This window comes from Lutjanus erythropterus, chromosome 5, assembly GCF_056507025.1.
Source record: "Lutjanus erythropterus isolate fLutEry1 chromosome 5, fLutEry1.hap2, whole genome shotgun sequence".
Classification (NCBI taxonomy): Eukaryota; Metazoa; Chordata; class Actinopteri; order Lutjaniformes; family Lutjanidae; genus Lutjanus; species Lutjanus erythropterus.
This window is the reverse complement of record NC_139321.1, coordinates 9,703,664-9,715,986: the sequence shown is the minus strand read 5'-3', so window position 1 is coordinate 9,715,986 and position 12,323 is coordinate 9,703,664. Positions and strand designations below refer to the sequence as shown.

The 12,323-nt window shown below is 40.9% G+C and overlaps 1 protein-coding gene across 1 annotated transcript; it reads left to right on the top strand.

Moving 5' to 3' along the window:
- Window positions 1–1,263: 1,263 nt before the first annotated feature.
- Window positions 1,264–12,308, top strand: LOC146326441 (sodium/hydrogen exchanger 2-like). The gene is made up of 13 exons (XM_084718347.1): window positions 1,264–1,525; window positions 2,661–2,883; window positions 4,799–5,039; window positions 5,129–5,379; window positions 6,386–6,603; window positions 6,732–6,928; window positions 7,047–7,136; window positions 8,512–8,582; window positions 8,790–8,924; window positions 9,209–9,305; window positions 9,415–9,543; window positions 10,779–10,842; window positions 11,792–12,308. Exons 1-13 carry the CDS (start codon window positions 1,273–1,275, stop codon window positions 11,980–11,982), a joined length of 2,160 nt encoding a protein of 719 aa, XP_084574473.1. The 5' UTR covers window positions 1,264–1,272; the 3' UTR covers window positions 11,983–12,308.
- The last annotated feature ends 15 nt before the right edge of the window (window positions 12,309–12,323 follow it).

Here is a 12,323-nt window from a genome sequence, read left to right as displayed (position 1 = left end):
TCTGTTCTCTTGGACCGAAGGAAAAAACATGCAACAACTTTCCAAAAGCAGCAACAGATTTTAAAACAGAAGTAAAGTATTTTCACATGCCATCTGTTTGAAATCTTGGAAAAGGGAAAGAGTCACACAAACATGCACATGCGACATATTTTTAGTATTAACAGCAAATTCTTTGTGTGAATTACCAGAACAAATAAGTTCAGTCAGTAACAGTAAAGAAGCTACAAATATACATGTATTGTCATTTAGGGGATTAATTGTGGGTATTTAAATGATATGAATAAAGAGAAATGTGTTTAAAGATGAAGTTTGTTCAGAAAACAGGGATCATGTTTGTACAACACAGAAAGACACCAGTCCACTGTCAGACGATGACGGATGTCCCCTGTGAGGCAGCAATGGCAGTGACAGACAGAGGGAGAGATGGGAGGTTTTAGTGGTTTAAATAGACCGCCAGATTGGAAGGGTGCGCTTGGTATGTACTAAAGAGTGTGAGGCGTGTCGTGTCTGATTGCGGTGCAGCTGAAGTTGACCGCCTGAACTACCTCTCAGGTGTCGCTACATTTATCTCAAGGGCAGTAGAGCTGGTCTACTTACACTCTTTATAATATTATTTAGTCGTTCCCACAAAGACCAAGCAGCATGGTGACACAGGTGAGGAAAAACTGCCCTTTAAGAAGCCGAAACCTTGAGCGGATCCGGCCTCTTTTTTTAGGGTAGACAGTCATCTGCCAGGACCACTTACCACCACTTTTATTATTACTTACAAATAAAAAATTAGATGTGAATACCCCTGATAGAAAGTAAACAGTAAGGCCACTGTAGTATAACTTTAGACTTTAATTTCACAATAATTTTTGCCTGAAAATTTTGACTGTAAAAGAACATTTTAAAGGGCACTTCTGCACTTATGAATGAAAAGGGGCCTTGAATAAAAAAAAGTCAAATTTTTTTTTTTTTAAATACAAGTCCACACCTACAGCGGTCAGTGTAGAATATCAGTGTGCTGCTGGTGATGTAGGAATGTATTTGTGTGTGTGTGTGTGTGTGTGTGTGTGTGTGTGTGTGTTCAGCCCTGTACTGCTGGTTGGGTATCAATGCAAGCTCAGGGATTCCTGTGCACATTAGTGGCTGCATGAGTTGTGGTCAGGTTGTGTTGTGTGTGTGTGTGTACATGTGTGTGTGTGTGCCGCTCGCCCTCCCCCTGCCTCCATAACCCCCGTCCTATTCTCTGCCTGTCTCTCTGTCCTGTTGTCCCAGCATGGCTGCAGGATGGCTGCTCTGTGGACTCTCTCTCTGCTGCTCTCTGCCTGCCCGCTGTGGCCTGTGTGTTTGGCCCTGACCCCCCCTGCTGAGCTCCCTCAGCCCCACAACCTGCCCCCCTTGCTGGGCTTCAACAGCAGCGATGGCAGCCTGTCTGTGGATCTACCCATGGCTTTGAGGGTTTTCAGCGTGGACTATCACCATGTGCAGGCTCCCTTTGAGATTGTGCTGTGGATCATGCTGGCCTCACTGGCCAAGCTGGGTAAGCTTCAGCTGGGTTTCCCGTCATACAGGAAAAGCCAACATCAGATCAGATGCTGATGGAGGTGATTAGATGTTGTTGGAGGATTCAAATCTGCACTAATCTAAAAAAGCGTTCAAGGGTTTGTTATTATTAAAATAATTGTAATATATGCTACTTATCAGAGGTGTTATGCATTTCTGACTTTACTTTAAAAAACTTTCATAAATGCGTAATTCTTCCCAAGATACAATCATCACAATACAACCAAGTGACCATATTACAGAAACTTCCTACCGTAAGGGTTAAGTTGAATCTAAGATTTTTCCCAATTTGGTGTTACAGGAGCAAATCTGACTTTAGAGATCCCATCTTATCTCAGGTTAGGAAATCCTAAATATTCAGTCCAATGTTGCTTATCAACTTTAATGTCTGTTACCTAGCAACAGACACTACTTTTCTCATCCTGCAGAGCTAAACTACCTTGTAATCATTGATTTCCTAATTAGTGAAACATACTGAAGCATACAGGCCTATAATAAAATGCAAGAAAAACAAATTAACCTCAAGACAGATGAGTTGGAGGTGTTGGTAACATCTGTACAAAACTCCAAAGATGTTCATTTTGAGAAATTTTCAACAATGCTAACTAAAATAAAAGATTGAGAGGGGGCTAAAATAGCAGACACACCTCCATCGCATCCAGCATTCAGTGTGTAAAAGCAATTAAAGAGCAGTCATACTAACACTACTGTTAGCCACTGTTAGCTAAAACTACTGTTAGCTACTCTAGGCTAACACTACTGTTAGCTAAAGTTAGTGAGTGCTACCATTCCCTCTGTTAGCTAGTTAGTACTGTTACAGGTGGAAAAGTGAAAGTCAGGACAGCTTAAGAGTTATCCTACAGTTAGAGAGTTTGTTTCAGATTTTAGGAAGTTAGCTTGTGTAATACACTTTTTCTTTCTTCAGCTATGACTTTGGAACTGTTCATCTGTTATGGCTTTTCTGCAAGTTAGGACCTTTCTGTGCATATTATTTGACGTGTGTGAGCTGTTGTTGTAGCTCCATGTAAGTGATTTCAGCCACAGTGACAGAATAACAGATCGAAAAGTCACAACGCTGCTCAATGAGCATCATCTCTGTCCCTAACCTCCAGGTTTCCACTGGTCAGGTCGAGTCCCAGCAGTCGTCCCAGAGAGCTGTCTCCTCATCATGGTGGGCCTCCTGGTTGGAGGAGTGATCTATGGTGTTCGCCACTCTGCTCCCCCGACTCTCAGCGCTGATGCTTTCTTCCTCTTTCTGCTCCCACCCATCGTCTTGGACGCAGGTTATTTCCTGCCGGGGAGGCTGTTCTTTGAAAATCTTGGCACCATCCTCTGGTTGGTACATGGTCATTATTTCAGTTCTTTTGCTTGCGTGTGCAGTGTTTAAAATTAAAATTTAAAATTCAATTCCCCAGTTGGGATTAAGTATACCATATACAAAATGTATATAAAATGTACAAATATCTCACATCTCCATCCAATTTATAGCATTAATAATCCCGGATTAAGACAAGCAGATGCAAGTCAATATTCCTGTCAAACAGAGAGAAAAATACACCATTTGGTCCACGTTAGCATCATGGTGCTCAAGATGGCAATGTGTGTGAGCACTCTGATTCAGACTTTCTCAACTGAACAGATGAATTGCCATGAAATTTGTTGATGATCCCCTGAACTCTCATCTGGTGCCCACACCCATTCAATGTCAATAGTACTTTCTGTTTAGAGCTAATCTGAAAATGTTAGCATGCAAACACACTAAGCTAAGACTGTGAACATGATTAACATTATGCATGCTAAACATCATGTAAACATTGTCATTGTGAGCATGTTAGCATGCTAGTGTTAGTTTTAAACACTGTTAAATAGTTGGATTACCCTACTCAGCAGTTCACCTCAGATCTATAGAGAGGTGGGCTCCCTCCCCTTCCGATGTCCCCTGATGAGACCTTACTTCATAAAAAAATATGAACCGTAGTTAATGGCAAGAGACAAATATTTTTTTGATCACACACGTTTACACGTTTGTCAATTTAAAAGGTAATACAAGACGAGAAAGTCACAGTCTATTGTAGATTTGTTGTAGTTTAGTTTAGCATGGTGCGAAACTACTCGTCCCGCACAAGATGCGTCATCAACACCAACATCGCTCACGATCCCAATCAAGACTACATCCTGGTGCAGAGCACACGGGCATCGTAGCTTCAGAGGTTAACATTAATTTGTGGAGAAAGAAAGTCATGACGTCACATACAGGTGTAATTATGGATCTTATACAGTGCTTTAACAGTTTTACGACAAACTGTGACCTTCGTGTCTTGCAAAATTATCTTAAATTAACAAACATCAAATGTGGCTGGTTTTTCATATGATTGTTAGAGCCCACAACTTCTCTGTTACGGTTCAGCTTCACCGCTCACACAAGCATCATTTCCAGACATCAGGCAGCTGTTTTCAGCACAAGACTGTACATTATCTGACCAGTGTGGAGCTAGAAGAACCAATGAAAACAAATCCTGAACTGAAAAAGGACACATCTGCATTGAAGCAAAAAGTTGTATTTGCACTGAACAAAGGTCCTCAGGCAGTAAACATAATTTAATTTTATTATTATTAGTATTGTTTTGTATTCTGATGTGTTTTTCAATGACAATCATCTGTTGTTTTCTTCATGACTGTGTTTTTTCAGTAGTAGTTTTTTTTTTCAGTGTCACTGGTTTTCAGTGTCAAATTTGCGTCACAATTCTGGCATGTAGAGGGAAGATTTGAGGGAAGGAGGCAAGGACAGTGAAAAGTTAGGCTTACACATCAGTCCTCTAAGTTCACCTGAAACTGTTTCTCTTTGCAGAATTAAAATGAACTTTTAACCAATGTTATGTTGGTCCAATATTTGTTTCAGCGCCAGTACAACTTTTCAGCACAAGTGTTTCAATGCCAGTGTTCCCTTTTTCAGTTCAGGTTTTGTTTTCGATGCCAAATGTTATTTTCGATGCCAGAATTTGAAGTCAGTGTTGTGGCTCCATACAAACACAACTCCAAATGAATACTGATGTTATTTGCTGGATGAATGCTAGATAATTAAGCAGTGGTTTGCAAACATGTTCGCCAACAATTAAGGTGATAATATAACAGTGCTGTGTTTGCAACTTGTTCTGCTTAAGTGAGAACAACAATAATTTTGTAGTTTTATTGAGACATGCGGCTTCAAATGTTTGAGTGTTAAAGCAGCTGGTTCTGTGTAAATCTCCAGGTATGCGGTGCTGGGAACCTTATGGAACGTTCTGGGCATCGGCCTGTCTCTGTACGGTGTGTGTCTGCTGGCTCAGAGCTCTCTAGGAGACGTGTCTCTGCTCCACTGCCTGCTGTTTGGCTCTCTGATCGCTGCCGTCGATCCCGTGGCCGTGCTCTCTGTCTTCCAGGAGATGCATGTCAACGAACAGCTTCATATCTTGGTGTTTGGAGAGTCGCTGCTTAATGACGCCGTTACCGTGGTGAGGGGGAAATGTTATCACCAGGAGGTCTCAAAATCTAATAAAATATCTTATTCTGTGCGTAATGCTCTGAAGTCTCTTCCTCCCAGGTGCTGTACAAGCTGTTTGAGTCCTTCCTCCGTTTGCCGTCAGTGTCGGGGCTGGACGTGCTGCTGGGGGGCTGCAGGGTGGTGGTGGTGGGTCTCGGCGGCCTGTTTGTGGGCCTCTTCTTTGGCCTGGTGGCGGCCCTCACCTCGCGGTTCACCTCCAGAGCCCAGGTCATTGCCCCGCTCTTTGTCTTCCTCTACTCCTACCTGTCCTACCTGACCTCAGAGATGCTTCACCTCTCTGGTATCATGGCGTGAGTGCTGCTGAGTATCAACTTAAACTCAAAGACTCGGTTGCACCAACAAAGATTAATTTAATGTAAGATAAATGCTAAAAACTAATCTCCATTGAGCCAATCCAAGTTTACTGGTGTAACCCTACAAAGAGTTTAATAATATGGAGAACGCTTGGAAACAGCTAACAGAAAACCATTTTAGCTGCTCTGTATTTCTTAACGAAACATTACATCATTTCTGTGATGCTCACAGGTCATTTCTTGCAAGTCCAAGTCAAGTCTATGTGCAGTTAAGTCATCTGCTGCATGCCGTCCTGTCTGCTTAGAGCACCGCATAACTGCATCTAAGGAATTCAAAACATGTACTGTACTATCATCACCCTTTAATGCAGCAAAGAGCAGAGTAGGGAAAAATGCAGCGTACGTGCTGACAGGCAGAAGGCAAATTATGCAACCAATTCACTTGATATCAATCACATACCACAACAAAAGACAGTACGGAGTGAGTTATAGAAAAGCAGAGACATTCCACGGATAAAAAGTAATAAAGAGCAGAGAGAAGACTAAAACACTGCTGTCATTCCAAGGAAGATGAAATTATTTTATAGTCATGACATCTTTGAGAAAATATTGTTGGCTGAGCAATTAATGGAGCAGTATGTAATGGAGAATCTGAAAAACACAATAGCACAGTAACAAAAAATTCATTCTGCTCAGTCCATCTCAAACAGGCAGCAATTTTAAAAGTTAAACCTCCTTAAGTATTGATACTAGATCACATTTTAAATTTAGTTTAAGGTTTTGGAGCAACAGAAATAAATTTCATTTAGATTCAGAGTTTAAACTGAAGTTAAAAGAGAGGTTTAAATGCAGTCTTCTAGTTTAAAAGTTTGGTGCAACATAATTTAAAGTTAATCAGGTTTATAAATGTATTCTTGTTGGTGCAACCTAGCCAAAGACGTCCTTTTGTAAATGCTGACTGGTAAAATTTGATGATGTCCTATACTTTCCCCCCATTTTGCAGCATTGTGACCTGTGCTGTGACCATGAAGCAGTATGTGGAGGCTAATGTGTCCGAGCGCAGCAACACCAGCATCCAGTACTTCCTGAAGATGTGGAGCAGCGTGAGTGAAACCCTCATCTTCATCTTCCTGGGCGTGTCCACAATACAGGACGTCCACATGTGGAGCTGGCCCTTTGTCTGCTCCACGCTGCTGCTCTGCCTCGTCTGGAGGGCCACAGGTAGCTTTCAAAACACTTCCTGCACTTTAAAAACTCTGACATTCAACGTGACCTGTGTGTACGAGTGGTGCTCTGGCCAGGAGGTTGATGAACAGTTGTCAAAATAAAGGATTTCTGCTCCTCTGAAGGTGTTCTGCTGCTGACTGCCGTGGTGAACAAACTCCGGAGGAACGCCGTGACCTTTCGAGATCAGTTCATCATTGCCTACGGAGGCCTGAGAGGAGCAATCTGCTTCTCCCTTGTCTTCCTGATAGATGACTTCCCAAAGAAAAGACTCTTCATCACAACTACCATTGTGGTCATCCTCTTCACCGTCTTTGTTCAGGTGAGAACAACGCGAATCTTGATAAAATACCAGGTCCAGTATTTTCAAATAGTAGTTTTTCTTCTTTGAATGCATTTGTTTGGTAAATTTGTTGAGTTTGTTTTTGTTCCATGTCCAGGGAATGACTATAAAACCTCTAGTAGAGCTGCTGGATGTGAAGAGGAAGAAGAGAGCTCTGCCTACTGTCAGTGAGGAGATCCACAGCAGGGTGAGAAATGACAGGACTTACAGCGAGCTGCTGGGCCTGCATTATTGTCTTTAAGGAATACAGTTTATACTGCATTATTACAGTAGTCAGTATTGAGGAAGCTATTTTAAAAGCAGAGCTTTGCAAGCTACCAATTACACACTGGAGGGCAGTGAAGAGAAGTTCATCTACCAAAAAGTTACCCTAGGGAGAAATATATTTTTGCGAACTAAAGATAATTAGAAAAGTACTTCAAACTACCTTGTCTAGTTGCAAAAACTGCCCACGTGTTCACAGTTCATACATAAAGCTAAACAATAGGAACAACAACAAAATAATACCCTATTCATGGGAATGTGCGAGGAATGCCAGTTTTGGTTTTATATAAAAAAAAGTCAGTCAGTCAAACATCTGCCTTCCAGAAACTAGAGTCCAGGTGTGATTATTTCACCAAACAGGATCACTCTAAAATAGCATCTATTATAATAATAAAAATTATACCTGGCACCTAATATTTTCAAGTTTAGTTCTATAAATTCATTCAAAACATTTTGTACCACACAGTGTGGTAGTTCAGTTACAGCAGAAAAACAAAAAATGATTGTAGTTGTGTGTATGTACCAACAAGCTACTGCAATTTTTTGTTAAACTGCTGTTTTAATTACATGTAGTTCACTTACACCCCAACACTGACAGTATTTTGGTGCATTCCAGGTGTAAGTAGTCAAGGTGTGATAGGTGAGTGACAGGAATGTAGACAAAATAATTCATGGAGGCGCAACACACCAACATCTCACAGTGATATTTATCAAAACAACATTTTTCATTCATGACAGTATTTCAAGATAACAATTTTTAACCAACCAGCACGATCTTTAGCTATAATTTAATTTTCAAGTGCTACCTATTTAACTGTACACCCTCACTGTGTTTTTAATTTGCTCAAAATTTGAAACAAAAACGTCTGTATGAAAGAAAATGATCTATAAAAAGAAGAAGGATTAATTGAGCGTTAATGCGTGTCATAACTTAACGACTTCAAGTGCACCTTCTTCAAATATTTGCTAATGCAAAATTCTGTCCTCCTTGTGAGTAAAGATGCTGCAGCACTCAGCTTTAGTTCTCCAGTTGATTCAGGATTTTGTGGGTTTTTTTTTTTTTTTTTGTAACAGAAATGAGTCTTTCATCTTGCACTGGTGTCATGGCCTCCCTGTGTGAACACACAGAACACACTCTTGTTCCTTTCATCTCTGAAAATTAGCATAATAGTTCAGCATAGAAAGTGCAAACTGTTATCTGATTTTCTCAAAAAGATGTGGAGCACGCAGGGATGGACACACACACACAAAATTATCCATGGAAAATGACATATAGATAAACTATCATGTCTCCTCAGCTCATCGATCACCTGCTGGCAGGAATAGAGGACGTGGTTGGATACTGGGGACAGCACTACTGGAAAGACAAGTTAGTTTCTCTTGTTTTGCTTCTACTTCTACCTTCTGCTCGTGTTTCCTCTATAAAGTGTTTGCATGCCCATAAAGATAAGACATGAAATGACCAGTAGATGGCAGCAAATACCACATAGAAAAGTTCCTGATGGTTTTACCACAGTCAGGACTCATAACGACATCAGCTGTACTTTGTGTGTGTGTCTGTGTGTGTGCGCATGAGGTTTGAACAGTTCAACAGGAAGTACCTTCGTCGTTTTCTGATCCGTGAGGATCACCAGGCTCGCTCCAGCATCCTCAGAGTTTACCAGGAGCTGGAGAGGAGGGAGCAGAGGGGAGACGAGGAGGCGCCACCACTGTGAGAAAACACTAATTTGCTTTACTTAAGTGTCCTTCGTAGTAGGGCTCAGGGATCTCCAGGACTTAAGGTTCATGACCATCATGGTTGCCTGTGCTTATTTAAATCTTGGTCCTCACTGGTTCATCGCAACAAATTCCTTAAAGCACCATTTACATCAGTTTGAAAGTCAGAAAGTTAAATAATATCTTCAACCCAGTCAATTCCCAGGCATCTTCCTACTTAAAACCCAAATCATTCCACTGGTGACTAAATGGACGTGAATATCCACAACTGATTTTTAGAGTGGACCCTCGCTCCCACAGCCGTCCCCTCTTACCAGAGGAGATGGACAGCATCAGGCGAATTCTCTCCAGAAACCTCCAAAACTTCAACAACAAGGTAAATTTCACAGCTTTGGGTTGTTGATGTTAAAGAAATCTTGAATTTACACCGTAGGTATGTAACTATTCATCGACTGTTTGGGTTCATGTACGTGTCGTCCCTCCAGCAGACACCGGCCTACAGCAGACACACTTTGCACCAGGACGCCACCATGGACAGAACGTGGAAGCCTCTTTACAGACACCACAGTCTTGCAGAGAGACACACATATAATACAATCACACACTGGCCACAGGTACTGTATCCATGTAAACTCACAATCTAGTCATTTTGTTGCATTTTCTCCAATAACGAGACGTTTTGTGGGGTTTTCTCAAAAATACTGTTTACTGTCAGAAGTTAAAAAGCCCACCTGAAGTTCAGACAATTGAAAAACTCCTCAAAACTGTTTTGTAGAACTGTTTTTATAGAGGGACAGTTCACCTCAAAATCAAAAATACATATTTTTCCTGTTACCTGTAATGCCATTTATCGATCCAGATCAGTGTTCCTCAAACCTTTTATATCGTGTACCACCTCAGAAAAAATTCCACCTCACTGTTTTGTGCCGTTTGGTGCTAACAGGTGTTGTGGAGACTTCACTGATGCTTCTTAAGTAGCCATTTTCAACACAGTAGCTTGAAATATTCTCCTCCCGGGAAGCGCTTCTCTTCCTAGTAGTTCCTGTTTGGAGCCATGACTGCAGTGTGTTCGAAGCATTTATTTTTAGTCGCTTCATTTTACCTCTGCTTCCAATCTTTTCATCACAGTTTAGCTTGTAACTGCTGGTAATGATGTATTCGCATGCTGCATGCACGGTAGTGACTACGTAGCAGGTTGACATTGAAGCAAAAATACAAGAAAGTAAAAATGTATTATAAATTGCACTTAAGTTATCTCATATTTTGTGTTTCCATTTGAATCCATTTTGACTTAATAATACATTTTTTAAATAATTTATTTTATTTTAACGAAATATTTCTGATATTCCTTCATGTGTCACTAGAAGTAGCTCGCGCACCACCAGTGGTACATGAACCACAGTTTGAGAATCTAGGATCTGGATTGTTTTTGTTTGAGTCGAGTTTTGGAGATATTGACACTTGGCTTGTGGTTCTCAAAGCACCAAAAAAAACCCACACATTTGAAAAACTCAACACCAAAATCAAACTGAGTAGACGCACATGTCCCTCTGTGATACGGTTGGCGGTCTTAGTTTGGCCAGAAACTGTGGACTATCTTGAGTGATTGAGACATTGCTGTGTGTTTTTCAAATATCTTTTAGCACCCTGAGCACCACAAACAGAGTGCCGAACTAGTTAAATTATATTTGAGATAAGGCAGAACTTTGTACAGCTGATATCTCCACACCAAAACCAACTACAAGTAGATGGATAAACAGGTCTTTAAAATAGGTACTTTTGATTCTGGGGCAAACTTTCCCTTTAAGATGTGTTAAGACTTATTATAATTATACTTCCATTATGACAGGGGGAGGATGGAGAGTTCATTGGCACACGCAGAGTGAGAGCAGGACTCAGCAGATCTCACACAGGTAAAGTAACAGACAATTCAACATAAATAAATATACAAAAACACATATTAGACACAATATGCATTTTTTTTCCAACCTTAATCTGAGACTGAAGTCACAAAAATGTTTATGGAATGTATGTTACTAAAATGTATTATGCTGTTGTATATGCTTTGATACTACAGTCTAGAATGTCTTAAATGTCCGTGTCCAGAAACTAATGTTTCAGTCCAAATAGTGAGTTGGAGCCACAGACTGTATGTTAAATAGATTGAAATCCTATTTAATATTCAGTCTATGTTTGAAGTTAGTTGTCCCCCTCCCCCCAGACTCGGGGAAGCTCAGGCAGGCTGCAGGAACGCTGCAGCAGTGCAACACGAGCATGTCTTAAATTGACACTAACAAGTGACGATGAGTCCAGCGCTGTTTGTTGATCAGCTGTTTATCACTGTCAGCTGTCTGTCAATGTACAGTTTAGCCCAGTATCTTGAAAACAAACACAAACATGAGTTACAAACATCTACTCCTCCTGTAAACGATTATGAATGATTTCTTATGACTCACAAACCATTGATCATTAACCATTAATCATTCAGCAAATATTTGGCATTAATTTTAACTCTGATTGACGTGTAACGGGCAAACAACAACACAAGTTACAGACCTGAATATAAATTACAAAAGGGGGACACTGCGGCTGTAGGGTTGTGGTCAGAGAAGTGAGTATTCCAGCTTACCATGTTGCTGCTCATGTCATATTTCTTTAAATGTTGATTAATGTACACTGTCCCTTTTCAAATAAATGAATTAATTAAATGATGCTTCAAGAAGTAACTTATTTTATGCACAATTCTAGTTTTGGCTCCCTGCTTCTTTCTCTCAAGCTTTCAGCTTTCACTGTAAGAATATAGAGACATATGACTCAACCCTAACCCTGACAGTTATGGTGTGGCCTGTCTTTTCTTGGCAGTGTGCTCCATAAGCCCGAGGCTCGTCCTCCAGGACTCATCGGTCCCGGCAGCCTCGGCTCAGACAGGGCCAGCGGATCCAAAGTCCTCAGCTCCCAGCGAGGACCAGACCTCTCAACAGCACCAAACACCCACGGGAAGAGCCCCGAAGAAACAACTCAGCTTCGTATTAGAGAACGAGAAGCAGCAATGAAGACACACACACACACAAAAAAAAACAGAAAGTGAGGAGAAGGAATGTAAATCAGTGAATTCAGTGTGTTCAGTCATAAAGTGATAAGTACCTCATATTTATTTAGCCATAGAGTTGTGGGTTTGATGAAAGCTTTGAGCAATTCCATGGATATCCTCCAATTAAAACTGTTAAAATGGATTAAATAATTCAGCCTCTTTGGTTTTTATCATTTTGAGTGTTTCCGTCGCTCCAGGTTTCACCTCTTGAACACTTGGTGGAGGTTTGAGGGTCATTTGCATCTCCAGTCTAATTTATTTTCAAAGCAGCGCTCCAAGTGTAACACCTACCTTAGAAATACC

Excerpts from the sequence above, each read along its gene's own strand:
- LOC146326441 (XM_084718347.1), top strand. The coding sequence starts at position 1,273 with ATGGCTGCTCTGTGGACTCTCTCTCTGCTGCTCTCTGCCTGCCCGCTG. Across the intron at positions 6,929-7,046 it reads TCTTCACCGTCTTTGTTCAG|GGAATGACTATAAAACCTCT; the intron begins GTGAGAACAACG and ends TTCCATGTCCAG. Across the intron at positions 10,843-11,791 it reads ACTCAGCAGATCTCACACAG|TGTGCTCCATAAGCCCGAGG; the intron begins GTAAAGTAACAG and ends TTTTCTTGGCAG.